General features: G+C 39.0%; 1 protein-coding gene across 4 annotated transcripts in view; it reads right to left on the bottom strand.

Moving 5' to 3' along the window:
* LOC110503037 (phosphatase and actin regulator 2) overlaps positions 1-23,815 on the bottom strand; it is a 74,311-nt gene that overhangs the window by 28,653 nt on the left and 21,843 nt on the right. The window contains exon 1 of one of the 4 annotated variants that reach the window (XM_036960798.2): positions 17,384-17,708. The exons of the other annotated variants lie outside the window; for them this stretch is intronic. Within the exon in view, the coding sequence (XP_036816693.1) occupies positions 17,384-17,429 (46 nt within the window). The 5' untranslated portion in view covers positions 17,430-17,708. Of the gene's footprint in view, positions 1-17,383; positions 17,709-23,815 lie in introns of those variants that run through there. 4 annotated transcript variants of the gene reach the window in all.

Genomic DNA, 23,815 nt, shown 5'->3' with positions numbered 1-23,815 from the left:
TACTCCAGAGGACTGCCACAGACACTACCACAGAGGACTGACACAGCGGACTACCATAGAGGACTGCCACAGAGGACGACCACAGAGGACTACGGAAGATTCTCCACCTACTTCTTCAAAAAGATTAACACCACAAGAAGTGCAATCATCGCCTGTGTAAACTCAGACTATGAGAATTTCCAATCCGGTTTCAGGCCTAACCAATGTAGAGAAACACCTAGGACCGGGACGATACCTGTATCGCGATACATTTTAGTATCTTGGCAAAGGAACAAAACACAAAGCAGATTTAACTTCTCTAGGAAAACAGCCCTAATGTTGGAAACAAACATCATTATCATCCAGAGTCACATTTATTTATTTTCCAAGCTATATCACACACTATTTTACATAGAGCAGGTTTTTAAGGATCAAAAAGTTTGGTCTGCTTCGCGTTTTCAGTTTTGCCATGGAAAAAATATTGCAGTACTGGTATCGTCCAGGCCATAGAAATGGCCCTCGTCTGCGTGGTAAACAACCTCCTCGTGTCAGCTGACAGTGGACTTCTGAACATCCTCGTGTTCCTTGACCTCAGTGCCGCCTTCAACACGGTTGACCACAGCATCCTCCTGGATCGATTGAAGGAACAGATAGGTCTCGACAGTATCGTGCTACACTGGTTCACCTCCTACCTTTTCAAATGCACACAATATGTTGTCATAGGAAATGACAAGTCAGAACCAACCACGATCACCTGTGGTGTCTCTCAAGGCTTCACCTGTGGTGTCTCTCAAGGCTTCATCTTAGGACCGTATTCAAAAATGGATTAAATAAAAAAAGATTTTTTTGCAAATGTATTAAAAAAAACATTTTAAAAATAGCTTATTTACATAAGTATTCAGACCCTTTGATATGAGAGTCGGAGACTCATATCACCTTCATTAGCTTTAAGCACCAGCTGACACAGCAGCTCACAGATCACTGCACCTGTACATAGCCCATCTGTAAACAGCCAATCTATCTACCTACCTCATCCCCATACTGTATTTATTTATCTTGCTCCTTTGCACCCCAGTATCTCTACTTGCACATTCATCTTCTGCACATCTACCATTCCAGTGTTTATTTGCTATATTGTAATTACTTCACCACTATGGCCTATTTATTGCCTTACCTCCTTTATCCTACCTCATTTACACATACTGTATACAGACTTATTTTTATTCTACTGTATTATTGGCTATGTTTTGTTTATTCCATGTGTAACTCTGTGTTGTTGTATGTGTCGAATTGCTACGCTTTATCTTGGCCATGTTGCAGTTGCAAATGAGAACTTGTTCTCAACTAGCCTACCTATAAAGGTCAAATTTAAATTTTAAATTTTAAAAAGCATGGTGGTGAAAGCATCATGCTGTGGGGATGTTTTTCAGCTGCAGGGACTAGGAGACTAGTCGGGATCAAGGGAAAGATGAACGGAGCAAAGTACAGAGAGATCCTTGATGAAAAGCTGCTCAAGACCTCAGACTGGGGTGAACGTTCACCTTCCAACAGGACAACAACCCTATGCACACAGTCAAGACAACGCAGGAGTCTCTGAATGTCCTTGAGTGACCCAGCCATAGCCCGGACATGAACCCGATCAAACATCTCTGGAGAGACCTGAAAATAGCTGTGCAGCGACGCACCCCATCCAACCTGACAGAGCTTGAGAGGATCTGCAGAGAAGAATGGGAGAAACTCCCCAAATACAGGTGGGCCAAGCTTGTAGAATCATACCCAAGAACTCAAGACTGTAAAGGGTCTGAATACTTACATAAATGTGATATTTCTGGGGGTTTTTAAATAAATGTGCAACATTTTCTAAAAACCTGTTTTTGCTCTGTCATTATGGGGTATTGTATGTGGATTGATGAGGGGGGGAAAAAAACAATTTAATCAATTTTAGAATACGGTTGTAACGTAACCAAATGTGGAAAAAGTCAAGGGGTCTGAATTCTTTCAGAATGCACTGTATCTACATAAAACAACCCCGGACTCCCTCTCCTTCAGAAACACCCTGAAGGAGAGGGAGAAATGGCACCCTAAAGTTTTTTTATTTAAATGGTTGAAAGAATAAAGGGGTGTTTGAACACATCATGGGATAGAATCCCAGACCATCTCAAGAACAATGCAAGCTCAGTTCAATTTAATGTCCAAGTATCTGTAAATAAGCAGAACTAATGTATATAAAACCGGGGGTCTCTGTCTGATGGAGGGGAAGTGGATGAAGGCCTGTCCAAATAAAGGAAACACATGGGAGTTTCCCATTGACACAGAAAAATATGGGAGTTTCCCATTGACACAGCAAAACATGGGAGGTTCCCATTGACACAGCAAAACATGGAAGGTTCCCAATGACACAGCAAAACATGGAAGGTTCCCATTGACAGAAAAACATGGGAGGTTCCCATTGACACAGAAAAACATGGGAGGTTCCCATTGACACAGCAAAACATGGGAGGTTCCCAATGACACAGCAAAACATGGAAGGTTCCCAATGACACAGCAAAACATGGAAGGTTCCCATTGACACAGAAAAACATGGGAGGTTCCCATTGACACAGAAAAACATGGGAGGTTCCCATTGACACAGCAAAACATGGGAGGTTCCCATTAACACAAAATAAACATCAACAAGACAGTGTAAAATAATGTGCTTGAGAAACAGGAAGTGTCAAAAATTCAAGCCATGGTACTTACAGCACACCAGCGTCTCTCTTATACTTTACACTTATTGTTTGATTTGCTGTTCAGTCCTGTTCACTGTTGTTCAGTGCAAAATTATGATGCCTGTAAGTAAAATGTTCTCAAGTATTCAAAAGCAGAAGGTAGGTTCAAAGGTCGATTTCTGGAGGCGACAATTTGAGCATCAAAAAAGGCCATATAGGTTAACATTATTACCTCAGGAGGTTTGGCTCTTCAAAGATCATGAGACCAGAGGGGAATATAACAAACCAGGATCAATGAGTTAGCCAGCTTACTTGCAAAAATATTCAGAAATAACTTTTATTTTTTTAGAATGATAAGCTTGCAATGGACATGATCTAATTGACTCAACAACCAAAAACACATCTCTATGATTAGCATTCTAAATGAATCAGAATATAAGTGGTTCTTTCTGGTTGTTTATCAGAGTTAGCTGGCTAACTCATTGATTCTGCTTTGTTGTATAGCCCTCAAGGGTATCTTATCCCTAACAACGTAATTACCAGGAACCTTGTGACAGCCACCTTATGATAGATTTCATTAGTGGTTCTATGCTGTGTGAAGGGTCAGACAAGGAGACTAAACAGCACTCCTCCACACCAGTCTGAGAGGAACACACCCACATTCCCTCCCAAGGACACTCCCCCAAGATCTAGTGAGCAGTCGATTCACCTGCCTGTAAACAACCATAGAGATAGTTAGAGGACGCAACATTGTATCCGTCCCATTATGGTGTCTGTGAGAGCATGGGCAGCACCAATGAGGCCATCTTCATTTTGAAGTAATCCATTTTCTTATTCTACTACTTCTATGAGTTGGTAAACAAACTGAAAGGGTGCATACTGCCACCTGGAGTGTGTTTGAACAGGTATAATGCCAAGATTGGTGATTTACTGCCCATTGCAGTTTTGGAATGTTTGCTCATGATTATAATTCATTGTCTGACTCCTGGTGACCTGGATGGAATTATGTGATCCTTCCTTAACCCATAGGAAGTCCCATCCAGTTGACTACTATAAAATGGTGACAGGCCTCAATGGCCCTGCTCATGCTAAATCTGGCATTTGGGCACTAGAGTCCTCTATATATCTCTATGTAAACAACCCACTGATGATCTAGGTCGCTTTCAGATTCCTAGGCTGTAAAATGTGACCTTATTTATTTCAATATGACTTTACCTTGAACTAAAACATAATTTAGTTCAAGGTAAGGAGGTGAGGAACAGTCACAAGGAAAAGACAAGCAGAAAGATAATGGTATTTCAATTGATCAGATCATCCTTGTTCACTCCGTTCATTCAAAGTCACACACAACCTTAGAGTACACATCTATAGAGTAGAACCTAGTAGTATACATCTATAGAGTACAACTTAGTAGAATATATATTCTTTCTTTATTTTTTATTTCACCTTTATTTAACCAGGTAGGCCAGTAGAGAACAAGTTCTCATTTACAACTGCGACCTGGCCAAGATAAAGCAAAGCAGTGCGACAACAACAACAACACAGACGCATATGTATACAGCCCCTTTGCTATAAAGCCCCTAAATGTGATCTGGTGCAACCAATTACCTTCAGAAGTCACATAATTAGTTAAATAAAGTCCACTTGTGTGCAATCTAAGTGTCACATGATCTGTCACATGATCTCAGTATTAGTATTAAACTGTGAAAACGATTTCTTCCTAACAAAGACAGCCAACTTCGCAAAACGGGGGATGATTTAACAAAAGCGCATATACGACAAATACATAATCATTGCACGAATGTACCTAACCATAAACATCAATGACTTTCTTAAAATCAATACACAGAAGTATATATTTTTAAACCTGCATATTTAGTTTAAAGAAATTAATGTTAGCAGGCAATATTAAACTAGGGAAATTGTGTTACTTCTCTTGCATTCATTGCGCGCAGAGTCAGGGTATATGCAACAGTTTGGGCCGCCTGGCTCGTTGCGAACTAATTTGCCAGAATTTTACGTCATTATGACATAACATTGAAGGTTGTACAATGTAACAGGAATATTTAGACTGATGGATGCCACCCGTTAGATAAAATACGTAACGGTTCCGTATTTCACTGAAAGAATAAACGTTTTATTTTCAAAATTATAGTTTCGGAATTTGACCATATTAATGTGTATTTCTGTGTGTTATTATGTTATAATTAAGTCTATAATTTGATATTTGATGGAGCATTCTGACTGAGCGGTGGAAGGCAGCAGCAGGCTCGTAATCATTCATTCAAACAGCACTTTCGTGCATTTTGCCAGCAGCTCTTCGCAATGCTTCAAGCATTGCGCTGTTTATGACTTCAAGCCTATCAACTCCCGAGATTAGGCTGGTGTAACCGATGTGAAATGGCTAGCTAGTTAGCGGGGTGCACGCTAATAGCGTTTCAAATGTCACTTGCTCTGAGACTTGGTATAGTTGTTCCCCTTGCTCTGCAAGGGCCGCGGCTTTTGTGGAGCGATGGGTAACGATACTTCGAGGATGGCTGTTGTCGATGTGTTCCTGGTTCGAGCCCAGCTAGGGGCGAGGAGAGGGACAGAAGCTATACTGTTACACTGGCAATACTGAAGTGCCTATAAGAACATCCAATAGTCAAAGGTATATGAAATACAAATGGTATAGAGAGAAATAGTCCTATAATTCCTATAATAACCTCAACCTAAAACTTCTTACCTGGGAATATTGAAGACTCATGTTAAAAGGAACCACCAGCTTTCATATGTTCTCATGTTCTGAGCAAGGGACTTAAAAGTTAGATTTTTTACATGGCACATATTGCACTTTTACTTTTTTCTCCAACACTTTGTTTGTGCATTAATTAAACCAAATTGAACATGTTTCATTATTTATTTGAGGCTAAATTGATTTGATTTATTTATTATATTAGTTAAAATAAAAGTGTTCATTCAGTATTGTTGTAATTGTCATTATTACAAATAAATAAATAAATGAATACATTTAAAAATCGTCTGATTAATCGGTATCGGCTTTTTTTGGTCCTCCAATAATCGGTAGCGGTGTTGAAAAATCATAATCGTTCGACCTCTACTCAGTATATATACACCTGTTCTGAAAGGCCACAGAGTCTGCAACACCACTAAGCAAGGGGCACCCCCAAGCAAGCGGCACCATGAAGACCAAGGAGCTCTACAAACAGTTCAGGGACAAAGTTGTGGAGAAGTACAGATCAGGTTTGGGTAATAAAAAAATATCCAAAACTGTGAACATCCCACAGAGCACCATTAAATCCATTATTCAAAAATGTAAAGAATATGGAACCACAACAAACATGCCAAGAGAGAGCTGCCGACCAAAACTCACAGACCAGGCAAGGAGGGCATTAATCAGAGAGGGAAGAAAGAGACCAAAGATAACCCTGAAGGAGCTACAAAGCTCCACAGCGGAGATTGGAGTATCTGTACATAGGACCACTTTAGCCGTACACTCCACAGAGCTGGGCTTCATGGAAAATTTGCTGGAAAAAAATACATTGCTTAAAGAAAAAAATAAGCATACATGTTTGGGGTTCGCCAAAAGGCATGTGGGAGACTCCCCAAACATATGGAGGAAGGAACTCTGGTCAGATGAGACTAAAATTGAGCTTTTTGGCCATTAAGGAAAACGCTATGTCTGGCGCAAACCTAACACCTCTCATCACCCCGAGAACACCATCCCACAGTGAAGCATGGTTGTGGCAACATCATGCTGTGGGGATGTTTTTCATCGGCAGGGACTGGCAAACGGGTCAGAATTGAAGGAATGATGGATGGCGCTAAATACAGGGAAATTCTTGAGGGAAACCTGTTTCAGTCTTCCAGAGATTTGAGACTGGGAAGGAGGTTCACCTTCCAGCAGGACAATGACCCTAAGCATACTGTTAAAGCAACACTCGAGTGGTTTAAGGGGAATAATGTAAATGCCTTGGAATGGCCTAGTCAAAGCCCAGACCTCAATCCAATTGAGAACCCATCCAACTTGAAGGAGCTGGAGCAGTTTCGCCTGAAGAACGGGCAAAAATTCCAGTGGCTAGACGTGCCAAGCTTATGGAGACGTACCCCAAGAGACTTGCAGTTGTAATTGCTGCAAAAGGTGGCTCTACAAAGTTTTGACTTTGGGGGGGTGAATAGTTACGCACGCTCAAGTTTTTTGCTTTTTTGTCTTCTTTCTTGTTTGTTTCACAATAAAAAATATTTTGCATCTTCAAATGGCCGATTACGGCCGATTACATTGCAGTCCACAAGGAAACTGCATGGCAGGCTGACCACCTGTTATGCGAGTGCAGCACGGAGCCAAGGTAAGTTGCTAGCTAGCATTAAACTTATCTTATAGAAAACAATCAATCTTAACATAACCACTAGTTAACACATGGTTGATGATATTACTAGGTTAACTAGCTTGTCCTGCGTTGCATATAGTCAATGCGGTGCCTGTTAATTTATCATCGAATTACAGCCTACTTCAACTTCGCCAAACGGGTGATGATTTAACAAAAGAGCATTGCCAAAAAAAGCACAATCTTTGCAGAAATGTACCTAACCATAAACATCAATGCCTTTCTTAAAATCAATTCACAGAAGTATATATTTTTAAACCTGCATATTTAGTTTAAAGAAATTAATGTTAGCAGGCAATATTAACTAAGGAAATTGTGTCACTTTTCTTGCGTTCAGTGCAACCAGAATCAGGGTATATGCAACAGTTTGGGCCGCCTGGCTCGTTGCGAACTGTGAACTAATTTGCCAGAGAGTTTTACATAATAATGACATAACATTGAAGATTGTGCAATGTAACAGCAATATTTAGACTTAGGGTTGCCACCTGTTCGATAAAATATGGAACGGTTCCGTATTTCGCTGAAAGAATAAACTTTTGTTTTCTAAATGATAGTTTCAGGATTTTACCATATTAATGACCAAAGGCTCGTATTTCTGTTTATTATATTAAGTCTATGATTTTATATTTGATAGAGCAGTCTGACTGAGCGGTGGTAGACTGCAGCGGGCTCGTAAGCATTCAATCAAACTTTACTTAGTTTGCCAGCAGCTCTTAGCAATGCTAGAAGCACAGCGCTGTTTATGACTTCAAGCCTATCAACTCCCGAGATTAGGCTGGCAATACTAAAGTGCCTATTAGATCATATAGTCAAAGGTATATGAAATATAAATGGTATAGAGAGAAATAGTCGACGCGTCATAATTTCTATAATAACTACAACCTAAAACTTCTTAACTGGGAATATGTTTCATATGTTCTGAGCAAGGAACTTAAAAGTTAACTTTTTTACATGGCACATATTGCACTTTTACTTTCTTCTCCAACACTGTGTTTTTGCATTATTTAAACCAAATTGAGCATGTTTGATTATTTATTTGAGACTAAATAGATTTTATTTATATTATGTTTTATTTATTATATTAAGTTAAAATAAAAGTGTTCATTGTTCATTCAGTATTGTAGTAATTAGTAAACAAAAAATTCTATATATATATATATATATATATATATATATATATATATATTTAAAAACAATGGTCGATTTAATCAGTCTCTGCTTTTTTTGGTCCTCCAATATTCGGTATCGGCGTTGAAAATAGTTGGTCGACCTCTACCTAGTAGTATACATCCATAGAGTAGAACCTAGAAGAATAGATCTATAGTGTAGAACCTACTGGAATACATCTATAGAGTAGAACCTAGTAGTATAGATATATAGAGTAGAACCTAGTAGAATAGATCTATAGAGTAGAACCGAATATAATAGATCTATAGAGTAGAACGTGGTAGAATACATCTATAGAGTAGAACCTAGTAGTATAGATCTATAGAGTACAACTGACTGGAATACATCTATAGAGTAGAACCTAGTGGAATACATCTATAGAGTAAAACCTAGTAGAATACATCTATAGAGTAGAACCTAGTAGAATACATCTATAGAGTAGAACCTACTGGAATACATCTATAGAGTAGAACCTAGTAGAATAGATCTATAGAGTAGAACCTAGTAGAATAGATCTATAGAGTACAACCTAGTGGAATACATCTATAGAGTAGAACCTACTGGAATACATATATAGAGTAGAACCTAGTAGAATAGATCTATAGAGTACAACCTAGTGGAATACATCTATAGAGTAGAACCTACTGGAATACATATATAGAGTAGAACCTAGTAGTATAGACCTATAGAGTAGAACCTAGTAGTATAGACCTATAGAGTAGAACATAGTAGTATAGATCTATAGAGTAGAACCTAATAGTATAGATCTATAGAGTAGAACCTAGTAGAATAGATCTATAGAGTAGAACCTAGTAGAATAGATCTATAGAGTAGAACCTAGTAGAATAGATCTATAGAGTACAACCTAGTGGAATACATCTATAGAGTAGAACCTAGTAGTATAGATCTATAGAGTAGAACCTAGTAGTATAGATCTATAGAGTAGAACCTAATAGTATAGATCTATAGAGTAGAACCTAGTAGTATAGATCTATAGAGTAGAACCTAGTAGTATAGATCTATAGAGTAGAACCTAGTAGAATAGATCTATAGAGTAGAACCTAATAGTATAGATCTATAGAGTAGAACCTAGTAGTATAGATCTATAGAGTAGAACCTAGTGGAATACATCTATAGAGTAGAACCTAGTAGAATAGATCTATAGAGTAGAACCTAGTGGAATACATCTATAGAGTAGAACCTAGTGGAACACATCTATAGAGTACAACCTAGTGGAATACATCTATAGAGTAGAACCTAGTAGAATAGATCTATAGAGTAGAACCTAGTAGTATATATCTATAGAGTAGAACCTACTGGAATACATCTATAGAGTAGAATATGTCTATAGAGCAGAACCTAGTAGAATACATCTATAGAGTAGAACCTACTGGAATACATCTATAGAGTAGAACCTACTGGAATACATCTATAGAGTACAACCTAGTAGAATACATCTATAGAGTAGAATATATCTATAGAGCAGAACACATCTATAGAACCTAGTAGAATACATCTGGCAGGTAGCCTAGTGGTTAAGAGTGTTGGGTCAATACCTGAAAGGTTGGTGGTTTGAATCACCCAGCTGATAAATCTGTTGATGTGCCCTTGAGCAAGGCACTTAACCCTAGTTGCTCTGGATAAGAGCATCTGATAAATTACAAAAAAAGAATATTTACATAGAGTAGAATCGAAGACAGATGTATTTGATAGGTCTGAATGGTATCATGTCTGCATGACATTTTGAGTGAACAAATGACCGGTAACAAGCTAAATAAATAATCATTATGTCTCAGCCAGTGGTTATATATGGCAAGTGTTTCAATGTGAAGAGAAGTACAGCATGAGGCAAGTGTGATTTCCAACAGCTTGAGCTAACACCTCCATTTCAGCTGAGCTTGTTTTAGTCTAACTAGCTTTTGTGACACTGTTCGAGCGCAGGGTTTTGATTTGAGCACGACATAATTGCCCATCATTCTAAGGCTAATAATACCTTGTTATGTCATTGCAATGAAAACAACATTTAAAGCCATCAGACAGCTTTACAGCCCAAATTGTGTTTACACAGGCGACATATCTTTTCCAATTTCTAATCATCTTTCCAACAGAGCTCCGGTTACAAGTTTAAACATCCTACTCATATAAAAACTGATAAGCTATATACAAACAGAAAACTATACAACTATATATATATATATATATATATATATATATATATATATATATCATTGCAGATGGCAGTTACCAAACATTGATACGATAAAAAACAACAACACACAACCATGATAACTAATGATTATTAGTCATGAATGACCAGACCAGCAGGGATAACAACTTCTTGCCTGAGGCCTGACATTCAATATTAAAAAGGCCTGAGGTGATGAGCATTGAATAGTGCAGGAACATATCATACACCACTACAGTAGATCAGTCAATATCTTCCTATGAGACTTTGCTCCTCAACTCTGACAAGGAATTTTAAGTGAATGTTAATTTCTGATGCAAATCAAAGTTTTACTAGAAATATATTTTTCTCTAGCATAAGGGAGGGACAAAACAGTGGACAATGAAGTAGTTGTTAATCAGGTCCTACTAATTTCCCAGAATGACACTCAATACTCCAAACAGCTACTAAAAACAACCCCAAACTGTTTGGGGAATTTTGGGTTAAGCCTATAGAAGGACTCATAATGTCCTTCTGCAGTTATCACATGTAGCCTCAATTAATCAAGCTAACAAACAAATAGGAAAGAGGTGTGGCCCATGAGGGGCCAGCTGCACTCCAAACTTCCGATCCCATGGTTTCATTTCCAGATTGATATAAACTAAGAACAATGGGAACGTTACAGCAGGTTCTTTGTGTGGTTAATGGCAGGAAAATCTGTAATGCTCACAATTATCACCATTAGACTCTTCAATAAAAAGACTAGAACTGCCTGGGAGAAAATGGACAGTGGCTCCACTTGTTGCTACTTAGTGGAGAGTGTTAGAGAGGTTGACTATTAGGAAGAACTGATTTAGGACAGAGCTTTATATCCACATGACATCAAGTCATTAATAATGTTGTTCTCCTAGCACATGGGCATTTTGCTGTCACTACTGTCATGTCACCTTTCTTCCATTCTTAGACAAGCTAACTTAATTGACAGAGGAAACAGTATCCCTTCTCAATTTTTGTTTGGATTTTCTTGTGAATTAATTGATGGTGCTAAACCAACCAAACAATTGATTGAGACTGCACTGACAGCACAAACATCTAGGCCATATACAGATAAATGCCCATCTGCTAGGAGAACAACATAATACATTATGTTATATTATTACATTATACATCATGTGAATCTGCTAGCACATTCAGTATACAAATCCTAAAATGTGTGCAGCACTAATCTCTGTTATAGTCCAGGCAGCAGCTTTCATGTTGAGGTGGAGGTATAACTCACACACAGTATCAAACAACGTACTGCAGGACAACAATAATTCAAACAGCTGCTGGACAGGGGAGAAAATGGTTTAGGGACACAGATGCAGAAAAGAAGTGAATAGTCTTCGGCTCTTACATTGCCCAAGGAGAATGGCTTGGAGCCATAATGAAATGAAAGTCACAGAAAATGGCACCTCAGAATAGCCCCAGCCATACATCAAATCAATCAAATGTTCTTTGTCACATGCGCCGAATACAACAGGTGTAGGCCTTGTCATGAAATGCTTACTTACGACACCTTAACCAACAATGTAGTTCAAGAAAAATAGTTAAGAAAATATTTACAAAATAAACTAAAGTAAAAAATAAAATAAAAAGTAACACAATAAAATAACAATAACGAGGCTATATACAGGGGGTACCGGTACCGAGTCAATGTGCAGGAGTACAGGTTAGTCAATGCTATTTGGGGGGGTAGAAAATACCTGTATATAGGTAGTATATACCTGCATATACGAGGTATATTCTACCTAGTATATACAGTACCTTGCAAAAGTATTCACCCCCTTGGTGTTTTTCCTATTTTGTTGCATTACAACCTGTAATTTGAATAGATTTTTATTTGGATTTCATATAATGGACATACACAAAATAGTCCAAATTGGTGAAGTGAAAGGAAATTGAAAAAATGGAAAAGAAATTAAAAAAATTCTAAAAAATAAAAACTGAAAAGTGGTGCGTGCATATGTATTCACCCCCTATGCTATGAAGCCCCTAAATAAGATCTGGTGCAACCAATTACCTTCAAAGTGGCATAATTAGTTAGATTGCACACAGGTGGACTTTAAGTGTCACATGATCTGTCACATGATCTCAGTATACATACACCTGTTCTGAAAGCCCCAGAGTCTGCCACACCACTAAGCAAGGGACACTGAAGACCAAGGAGCTCTCCAAACAGGTCAGGGACAAAGTTGTGGAGAAGTACAGATCAGGGTTGGTTATAAAAAAATACCTGAAACTTTGAACATCCCACAGAGCACCATTAAATCCATTATTAAAAAATGGAAAGAATATGACACCACAACAAACCTGCCAAGAGAGAGCTGCCCACCAAAACTCACAGGCAAGGAGGGCATTAATCAGAGAGGCAACAAAGAGACCAAAGATAACCCTGAAGAAGCTGCAAAGCTCCACAGCAGAGATTGGAGTATCTGTCCATAGGGCCACTTTAAGCCGTACACTCCACAGAGCTGGGCTTCACGGAAGAGTGGCCAGAAAAAAACAAGCAAACATGTTTGGTGTTCGCCAAAAGGCATGTGGGAGACTCCCCAAACATATGGAAGAAGGAACTCTGGTCAGTTGAGACTAAAATTGGGCTTTTTGGCCAACAAGGAAAATGCAATGTCTGGCGCAAAACCCAACACCTCTCATCACCCCGAGAACATCGTCACCACAGTGAAGCATGGTGGTGGCAGCATCATGCTGTGGGGATGTTTTTCATCGGCAGGAACTGGCAAACTGGTCAGGATTGAAGGAATGATGGATGGCACTAAATACAGGGAAATTACTGAGGGAAACCTGTTTTAGTCTTCCAGAGATTTGAGACTGGGATGGAGGTTCACCTTCCAGCAGGACAATGACCCTAAGCATACTGCTAAAGCGACACTTGAGTGGTTTAAGAGGAAACATTTAAATGTCTTGGAATGGCCTAGTCAAAGCCCAGACCTCAATCCAATTGAGAATCTGTGGTATGACTTAAAGATTTCTGTACAGAAGCAGAACCCATCCAACTTGAAGGAGCTGGGGCAGCTTCGCCTTGAAGAATGGCAAAAATTTCCAGTGGCTAGATGTGCCAAGCTTATAGAGACATACCCCAAGAGACTTGCAGCTGTAATTGCTGCAAAAGGTTGCTCTACAAAGTATTGACTTTAGGAGGGTGAATAGTTATCCACACTTTCTGTTTTTATGCCTTATTTCTTGTTTGTTTCACAATAAAAAATATTTTGCATCTTCAAAGTGGTAGGCATGTTGTGTAAATCAAATGATACAACCTGGAATTAAAATGGAATTTGGGGCGGTTGTAAGGCAACATAATAGGAAAAATGGGGTGAATACTTTCACTATAGGTCGAGGATGGCAGGAAGCTTGGCCCCAGTGATGTACAGGGCCGTACGCACTACCCTCAGTAGTGCCTTACGGTCTGATGCCAAGCAATTGCCATACCAGGCAGTGATGCAACCTGTCAGGATGCGATAGAATAGATGGTGCAGCTGTAGAACCTTTTGAGAATCTGGCGACCCATGCCAAATCTTTTCAGTCTCCTGAGGGGGAAAATATGTTGTCATGCCCTCTTCATGACTGTTTGGTGTGTTTTGATCATGATAGTTTGTTGGTGATGTGGACGCCAAGGAACTTGAAACTCTCGACCCGCTCCACTACATTTGTCTATGGCTGCGTTTACACAGGGAGCCAATTCCGATCTTTTCCGATCTAATTGGTCAAAAGACCAATTAGTGAAAAAAAAGATTGGAATTGGGCTGTCTGTGTAAATTTCAGCCATAGACAAATTAATGACTGGGACTATACAGAATCCATCTACGATTTGAGATGACTTAAATGTCATCAGTAGTTCTATATCAGCTTCAGCTGTAATGAGACAACAATCAAGACATTTCATTTCAAGAGATAACAAGAGGCCTATAAGACTTTCAATAAAGGACCAGCATGCCTCAGTCAGGCTGATAATTAATGTTTATGAGGTATCAGGAGAATCAGCCAAAATAAACATCACAGATGGAGTACACCGAAATCATGAATAGTATGAAATTGATACTTCCACAATGCTACGTTAGGAGGGTCAAAACACATGTCCGGTCCTATGTGTTTACTGATGCACTTGCCATACAATTTAGTCAACCCTTTTTGTAAACTCCAGGCTGTGACTCATACTGACGTGATTCTAGTTCTGTGATGACGTCATTGGAAAGGAGTTTCATAACCAAAAACACTAATACTGTATGGGCCCTCGAAAACAGAATTTTGAGTAGCCAAATAACATATGATGAAACTACACACCAAATCAAAAAGCATTCATTCACATCCATCTGTTTGCGTTAAATTCGATCAGCCATGCTGTTTGCTCACCAGATGTTTTTCCCATTGTCTTTCTTTATGTGCCACGGGCAACAAGAAAAACATTTGGTCAAGGGGAAATAGGGAGAGGTTTCCTCAGTTGAAGCCACTGGGGAGGGTTTATCCAGTCACTGTAGAGGGCTTACACACTTAAACGCCAAGGTTTTTAAGATCACATGCTATTTGACATATAAGAATTTTCTCACATTTTGTGTAATTGACCAAACATGTGAAAAGCTGACATTGTTATTACGAATAGTGAAAATTATGGACTATGATTTCTTATAGGAGGGAAGAGAACAGGAAGAGAACAGGGAGAGAACAATTTTGTTTAAGAGAATACATGCCTTGCAAGGTCAACTCATAACTATAACACCTTAGGTTATGTTTTATTTAACTTTTATTTAACTAGGGAGGTCAGTTTAGAACAAATTCTTATTTACAATGACGGCCTACCCCGGCCAAACCCTAACCCAGACGACGTTGGGCCAATTGTGCGTCGCCCTATGGGACTCCCAATCACGGCCAGTTGTGATACAGGCTGGAATAGAACCAAGGTCTGTAGTGACGCCTCTAGCACTGAGATGCAGTGCCTTAGACCGCTGCGCCACTCGGGAGCCCCAATGTGGCTGCACTATAAGCTTATTTAGGCCCTGGAGAATTGAAACGTCAGGCCTGTATGAACTTGTTAGTAATGTTATTGTTAAAGGTTCAATGCAGCCCTTATTATTTCAATATCAAATAATTTCTGGGTAACAATTAAGTACCTTACTGAGATTCAATACCATAGTACCCTCCAAGCTCATCATCAAGCTAGAGGACCTGGGTCTCAACCTCGCCCTGTGCAATTGGGTCCTGGACTTTCTGACGGGCTGCCCCGCAGGTGGTGAAGGTAGGAAACAACATCTCCACTTCGCTGACCCTCAACACTGGGGCCCCACAAGGGTGCGTGCTCAGCCCCCTCCTGTACTCCCTGTTCACCCACAACTGTGTGGCCATGCACGACTCCAACTCAATCATCAAGTATGCAGATGCAGACGACACAAGAGTAGTGGGGTTGGTTACCAACAACGACGAGACAGCCTACACGGAGGAGGTGAGGGCACTTGGAGTGTGGTGTCAGGAAAACAACCTCACACTCAACGTCATCAAAATAGAGATGATCGTGGACTTCAGGAAGCAGAAGACGGAGCTACCCCCTATCCACATCGAAGGGACAGCAGTGGATAAGGTGGAAAGTTGTAAGTTCCTTGGCGTACACATCACAGATAAACTGAAATGGTCCACCCACACAGACAGTGTGGTGAAGAAGGCACGACAGCGCCTCTTCAACCTCAGGAGGCATACATATAAAAACACAGGGAAATCACGTCTGACTGCACTGGGCCTTTAAGTAAGCTTTGTGGTTGGTATGGTACTGAAGTTGCATCCTGATCCACCCTGTTGAACATCTCCCACTGCATTAACTGTGCCATTATGGACCATTATTCAACACCACTCACATACTAACTTTGACATCAATACAGCAATGTCTGTTCGCTTGGGCATGTGTGACCAACTAGGTATTGAACCCAGGTTGTCTGCAAGACTACTGTGTTAGCCCACTGAGCTAAAGCCGTAAGGCATAAGCTCTTAGGGCTCAGTCAAGGTTAGGTTACTTATGGTGTAGGCTAGCTTGTTCACCACACCTATATGTCCCTACTCTCTTTTGAAAAGAAAACAGATGTGCTGATCAGTATCTCTTCCATTGAAGATGTAGTTGATAGCGCTATAGCCCAGGGGTGGACAAACTTTTTGGCTCAAGGGCCACATCGGGATTGTGAAATTCAACAGAAAGAAACATTTTTTGGGGTGACCAATTATTTGTTAAAATCAGTTTGCAGGGGCCTCCCGAGTGGCGCAGCGGTCTAAGGCATTGCAACGCAGTGCTTGAGGTGTCACTACAGACCCGGGTTCGATTATATATATATATATTTATTTTTTGATGTCTCGCGGGCCAGATTGAAGTACAAAACATTGATTGTTTGTTCAATAGTGAACTGTTATTGCGCCGTCAAAAAAAAATCGAGTACAACACGTACGTCGCCTGATCCAGAGCTGTGTTGTACTCGATTTTTTACGGGTTAGGGTTAGTTCACTATTGAACAAACAATCAATATTTTGCATGTCTTCCAGTTTGCATTGTCATTTAGTTGTGTCTATATTAAACAGGGTTCAAATATGAGTAATTGTTGAGTCCATCACTGATGGCCATAACGTAACCGTTAGTGATACAAAGTATTCGATTCTTGTCAAAGTAAATGTTACTTTCGTTTCGCCTGATGGAAGACAATTACTTCCAGCAGCTTGTTACATGTACATGCATTCAGAATCAGCTGCAATGATGTAGCTGCATATGCACGAGCACATTGGAGTGATGGGAAATAAGACATGTTTTTTTCCGGCAAACCAACTCAAACTTGTTGAAAAGCTACATTTCAATAGGGTAAAGTTAGAAAAAATAATATAAGAGTGAAAATTGTCAGACATCGACTTCCTAAACAATTAGATAGCGGTACGCGCTTGAACGAGGAAAGTAGACTCACCACCGCTCGCATTTTGAGACAAGGTAGAGACAGACGTCTGGCCCATTCTGTCTTCAATTGACCGAAAAAGCAACAATCACGCGCTCCCCGGGGAACTGTTTTTTTCACCACAAAATCGTAGCCATCGCCTAATCCTAAAGTTCATTTCACCTACTTCAGGCAGTGGACAATTGTTGGGATAAAACTCTTGAAAAAACCGCTGGGTCTCAAAACCACTGATTCAGCTCAACAATGCCTGTCATTCCTTTATGCAGATTAGTCTACTACCCGTCAGAGGTCGAGGGGAGGCAGTCTCTGTAGCCTACCTCCCCAACAGCCTACAACTGAGATGTAGATACCAGGATTTCATCCCTACAGTATAGAGACATTTTTCGAACACACAGTTACTGACACCACAATATCATTCCAGTGTTCAAAATCTTGAAATTCATGGCAGTTTGATGTTTGCAAACATCAATTTCTAAAATCCAAAATATCATGGCATAGTTTTAGTAACTTAGTAATACATATAAAATCAACACAAATCTTCAAACAGGTCTTTGAAAACTGAATAGAAAGTTAGTTTAATACTATATTTGGGCAATGGAAATCTTAAATCTACATATTATGGCTACCTGCAAAACTTGCTTACACTGTTACAGTCATCTGAATTGTTCCTCTTAGGCTACGGTTTCCTGAGAAGAAGAACAAAGCCCTGAGTGAGCTATATGGTCAGTGGGTGGGAACCTCTCAGGAAGGCTCTCCAATTCCCGCCCAGAGCTGACGGAAACCAGCCCTCTCCTGCCTCCAGACCCTCCCTGAGCATTGTGTCACAGGCAGCTACACTGTGAACGCCTCACCATAACCCATCTCCTCGTCCTCCCACCTCCTAAACCGTGTACAATATCTCTGTTATTACAGCACACAAAGGCAGCACTGTACAATGAGCATATGCTGTTACTTTGGCCCTAAATGCTAATACTAAACTAAAAGATCACCACCCCTGAGCTTGTTCACACCACTTAAAAATACACCATAGATGGCTGGCTCTATTTCCTTTCAAGGCATGAGGCTCAACCCCTGAGTGGACCCCTGTTGCAGTGAGCTCCAGCTTTTGACATGGGCGATACCATTCTGATGTCATAGTACTCGCAGGGGCCCTATGGCAGGGCCTCAGCTGACACTCTAGCTGTGTGATGTGTGTTATCAAGAGATAAAATACTTTCACATACCAAAACATGGATATACTAAACCATCCAGCACTGTCGCACACACTGATTACAGCCTACACGTTGAGTAAGAGCATTGCCATTGTACATATAGGGAAACTGTGAGTGTAGATACATTGTAATGGGCAAACTACTATATATAGAAGCTCAATTAAATAACTATTGTAATGTTGACAAGAGGGATCATTATAATCATGATTAATGACATGAATGTATGTACACAGTAGGGTCTATAGTGAGTTGATAGATACAGAGTATCTGAGAGAGGTTGTAAAAATCCATTGACCTTTGCAGACTGTTTGGTTTAGGTGCAAGGGTGACATCTACTGTCCAATGAACATTCTGTCAACAAGGATATTCTAGAAACCATACCATCAATCAACTTAACGGCAAAAAGGTATGGACAAATCTTTAAGTAAAAGGCAAAATCTTTAAGAAAAGTCTTAACAAAATGTCCCAAAGTACATACAGAAACATAACATTAACCTTATATTATCAAACACGAATCAAGGCTCATACACGCTTCTAACAAGAAAAGCATTGCCAGTCAGCTTTAAGTAAAGTGGCACATTGCTCGTGAGATGAAAGCCTGCCGTGGCATAGGGAGGAAATCACTAACGACTATAACCAAAGTGCAGTCTAAGTGCATATGGCAGACTAGATCCTCTACCACTCAACCTCTCCACAAGAACCCAAATACAGCCCTATGAATCTATCAATGCTAATACACTGATCCCCCAGACAGCCTCACTACTTATCCTCTGTGCCTTCCGTCAGTTCCTTAATGTATTGATAGGAGATGTTGGCAACACATAGCCTACTTTTACAAATTACTAGGTAAATACTTTAAATACTAGGTTATAATCCGTACAAAAGGTATATTGTTTCAATACGTGAAAGGTAGTTCTGTATGGCCTAATCACTATTCTATGCTAGTATCAATTACTACTCAGTATAATCCTAGTTAATCATTATGAAGAAGGCCCAGTAGTAGGAAGGGAAATGGATAATGGATATGCAGTACCAGTCAAAAGTTTGGACACACCTACTCATTCCAGGGTTTTTCTTTAGTTTTACTATTTTCTAAATTGCAGAATAATAGTGAAGACATTAAAACCATGAAATAACGCTTACGGAATCATGTACTAACCGAAAAAGTGTTAAACAAATCAAAATATATTTTAGATTTGAGATTCTTCAAAGTAGCCACTCTTCGCCTTGATGACAGCTTTGCACACTCTTTGGATTCTCTCAAACAACTTCATGAGGTAGTCACCTGGAATGCGTTTGAGCCAATCAGTTGTGTTGTGGCAAGGTAGGGGTGGTATCCAGAAGATAGCTCTATTTGGTAAAAGAACAAGTCCATTTATGTCAAGAACAACTCAAATAAGCAAAGAGAAATGAAGGCCATCATTGCTTTAAGACATGAAGGTCAGTCAATACAGAACATTTCAAAAACTTTGTAGAAAGTGCCATCGCAAAAACCATCAAGCGCTATGATGAAACTGGCTCTCATGAGGACCGCCACAGGAAAGGAAGACCCAGAGTTACATCTGCTGCAGAGGATACATTCATTAGAGTTACCATTCTCAGAAATTGCAGCCCAAATAAATGCTTCACAGAGTTCAAGTAACAGACATATTTCAACATCAACTGTTCAGCGGAGGCTGCGTGAATCAGGCCTTCATGGTCGAATTGCTGAAAAGAAACCACTACTAAAGGAGACCAGTAAGAAGAAGATACTTGTTTGGGCCAAGAAACACAAGCAGTGGACATTAGACCGGTGGAAATCTGTCCTTTGGTCTGATGAATCCAAATTTGAGATTTTTCCAACCGCTGTGTCTTTGTGAGATGCAGAGTAGGTGAACAGATGATCTCCGCATGTGTGGTTCCAACCGTGAAGCATGGAGGAGGAGTTATGATGTTGTGGGGGTGCTTTGCTGGTGACACTGTCTGTGATTTATTTAGAATTCAAGGCACACTTAACCAGCATGTCTACCACAGCATTCTGCAGCAATACACCATCCCATCTGGTTTGCGCTTAGTGGGACTATCATTTATTTCTCAACAGGACAATGACCCAAAACACACCTCCAGGGTGTGTAAGAGATATTTGACCAAGAAGGAGAGTGATGAAGTGCTGCATCAGATGACCTGGCCTCCACAATCAACCGACCTCAACCCAATTGAAATGGTTTGGGATGAGTTGAAGCTGGTTGAGAGAATGCCAAAAGCTGTCATCAAGGCAAAGGGTGGCTACTTTGAAGTATCTCAAATCTGAAATATATTTGTTTAACACTTTTTTGGTTACAACATGATTCCATATGTGTTATTTCATAGTGTTGATATCTTCAATATTATTCTACAATGAAGAAAATAGTAAAAATAAAAAAAAACTCTGGAATGAGTAGGCGTGTCCACACTTTTGACTGGTTCTGTATGTCTTTACAATGTTACAATATACCTCACTCATTGACTAAAGGATATATGTATTTATGTTGTTACAGTATACCCCACTCATTGACTAATGGATATATGTATTTATGTTGTTACAGTATACCTCACTCATTGACTAATGGATATATGTATTTATGTTGTTACAGTATACCTCACTCATTGACTAATGGATATATGTATTTATGTTGTTACAGTATACCCCACTCATTGACTAATGGATATATGTATTTATGTTGTTACAGTATACCCCACTCATTGACTAATGGATATATGTATTTATGTTGTTACAGTATACCTCACTCATTGACTAAAGGATATATGTATTTATGTTGTTACAGTATACCCCACTCATTGACTAATGGATATATGTATTTATGTTGTTACAGTATACCTCACTCCTTGACTAATGGATATATGTATTTATGTTGTTACAGTATACCTCACTCATTGACTAATGGATATATGTATTTATGTTGTTACAGTATACCCCACTCATTGACTAATGGATATATGTATTTATGTTGTTACAGTATACCCCACTCATTGACTAATGGATATATGTATTTATGTTGTTACAGTATACCCCACTCATTGACTAATGGATATATGTATTTATGTTGTTACAGTATACCTCACTCATTGACTAATGGATATATGTATTTATGTTGTTACAGTATACCTCACTCATTGACTAATGGATATATGTATTTATGTTGTTACAGTATACCTCACTCATTGACTAATGGATATATGTATTTATGTTGTTACAGTATACCTCACTCATTGACTAATGGATATATGTATTTATGTTGTTACAGTATACCTCACTCATTGACTAATGGATATATGTATTTATGTTGTTACAGTATACCTCACTCATTGACTAATGGATATATGTATTTATGTTGTTACAGTATACCTCACTCATTGACTAATGGATATATGTATTTATGTTATTACAGTATACCTCACTCATTGACTAATGGATATATGTATTTATGTTGTTACAGTATACCCCACTCATTGACTAATGGATATATGTATTTATGTTGTTACAGTATACCTCACTCATTGACTAATGGATATATGTATTTATGTTGTTACAGTATACCCCACTCATTGACTAAAGGATATATGTATTTATGTTGTTACAGTATACCTCACTCATTGACTAATGGATATATGTATTTATGTTGTTACAGTATACCTCACTCATTGACTAAAGGATATATGTATTTATGTTGTTACAGTATACCTCACTCCTTGACTAATGGATATATGTATTTATGTTATTACAGTATACCTCACTCATTGACTAATGGATATATGTATTTATGTTGTTACAGTATACCCCACTCATTGACTAATGGATATATGTATTTATGTTGTTACAGTATACCCCACTCATTGACTAATGGATATATGTATTTATGTTATTACAGTATACCCCACTCATTGATCAAAAAGGTAACAGGATGTCCAAGTGGAGGAAAAAAGGAACGAGTCATAAATGATTAACCAGCAATCTCAGCCAAGGTAATTATTGTTTATGTGGTGCTTCTTAGTTCTTCCTCTTTTTAGATGATTTCTTTATTAACCTCAGACTTCGAGGTGAGTTCCTATGTGTTGGTAAACTTTGTTTTATATTACCTACTGTATCTGTCTAAAATGACAGTAAAACCATAGTTCTAATCTGTATTGTAGAGTAGAGAGTATCATACTTTGTCTATGATGTAGTCTACATTAAGGTGAATATTTTCAGAACAACATTTGATACATTCAGATTGGTCTCATACTATAGGATCTGTTTTGCATATAGAGTAAGTGGAGCAGACAGGGCCATTTGTCCATACAGGTAATTGCTATTAGATCCGAAGAGCAAAGAGACGTCTAGCTTCTCTATCAAGCACTGTGCAATGATGGGATGGTCAACTAGAGTGTGTCTAGTTGCTAGTCACTGAGTGCATTCAGATTACCGGCTGCAGTACAGTACACATTGATGTGAATGTTATGTGATGGACCAAGCTAATATTATCTGTTATGGAGGTTTTTAATAAATGATACATACCACTACTGCATGCCATTCCATAGCTAGCCACAGGTAAAAAGGCAAAAATGACTATCATAATATGAGACAGAGAGGTGCAAGCATGTCCTCATCCCAGTGGTAGAGACTTGATGGTAGTTGTGCATGAAACACACTTTTTTTTTTAAAGTCATAAAATTGAAACAACTGTATGTTTTGGATGTGTAATTTGCACCATATTTTGAATTGTCTCACCATTGTGGGACAATTAAAAGTATGCTGCAACCTCAACGTTTCATATAATTTTACATACCCACATCAAAAGTGATTACATAAATACTGTATGTATGGTACAAGTATGTTGAGAAAACCTTAACATTGACATATCAGAATGGGCTACTTTATACACAGATTAGATTTGACCTTCTCCACAAACAAACCATTATTGAAACTGATATCAGTTACTTTGTTACTTTGTTTGGATAGCAGGTATCTCTCATTACTGGACCACTTCACTTCCTACACTGAAATGTTGTATGTACTGTATACAAATCAATGTGTTATCCTGTCTGTAAGTAGTTTATTTTCCCTGGTCTGGATGGCTCTTATTTTGAAATCTAGGCTGTTTAAAAATAGCTCATTGCAGAGCAAATCGAGAGCATTATATTTCACAGTGCAGAGACAGAGGGGCTTATGATCACATAAAGGTTCAATATGAGAGAGAGGAGAGCAGCAGCAGAC

Source organism: Oncorhynchus mykiss, chromosome 23 (genome assembly GCF_057628025.1).
Source record: "Oncorhynchus mykiss isolate SJ-2025 chromosome 23, ASM5762802v1, whole genome shotgun sequence".
In the NCBI taxonomy this organism is placed as follows: domain Eukaryota; kingdom Metazoa; phylum Chordata; class Actinopteri; order Salmoniformes; family Salmonidae; genus Oncorhynchus; species Oncorhynchus mykiss.
Note: the sequence above shows the minus strand (reverse complement) of the source record. Positions and strands in the feature narration are given on the sequence as shown.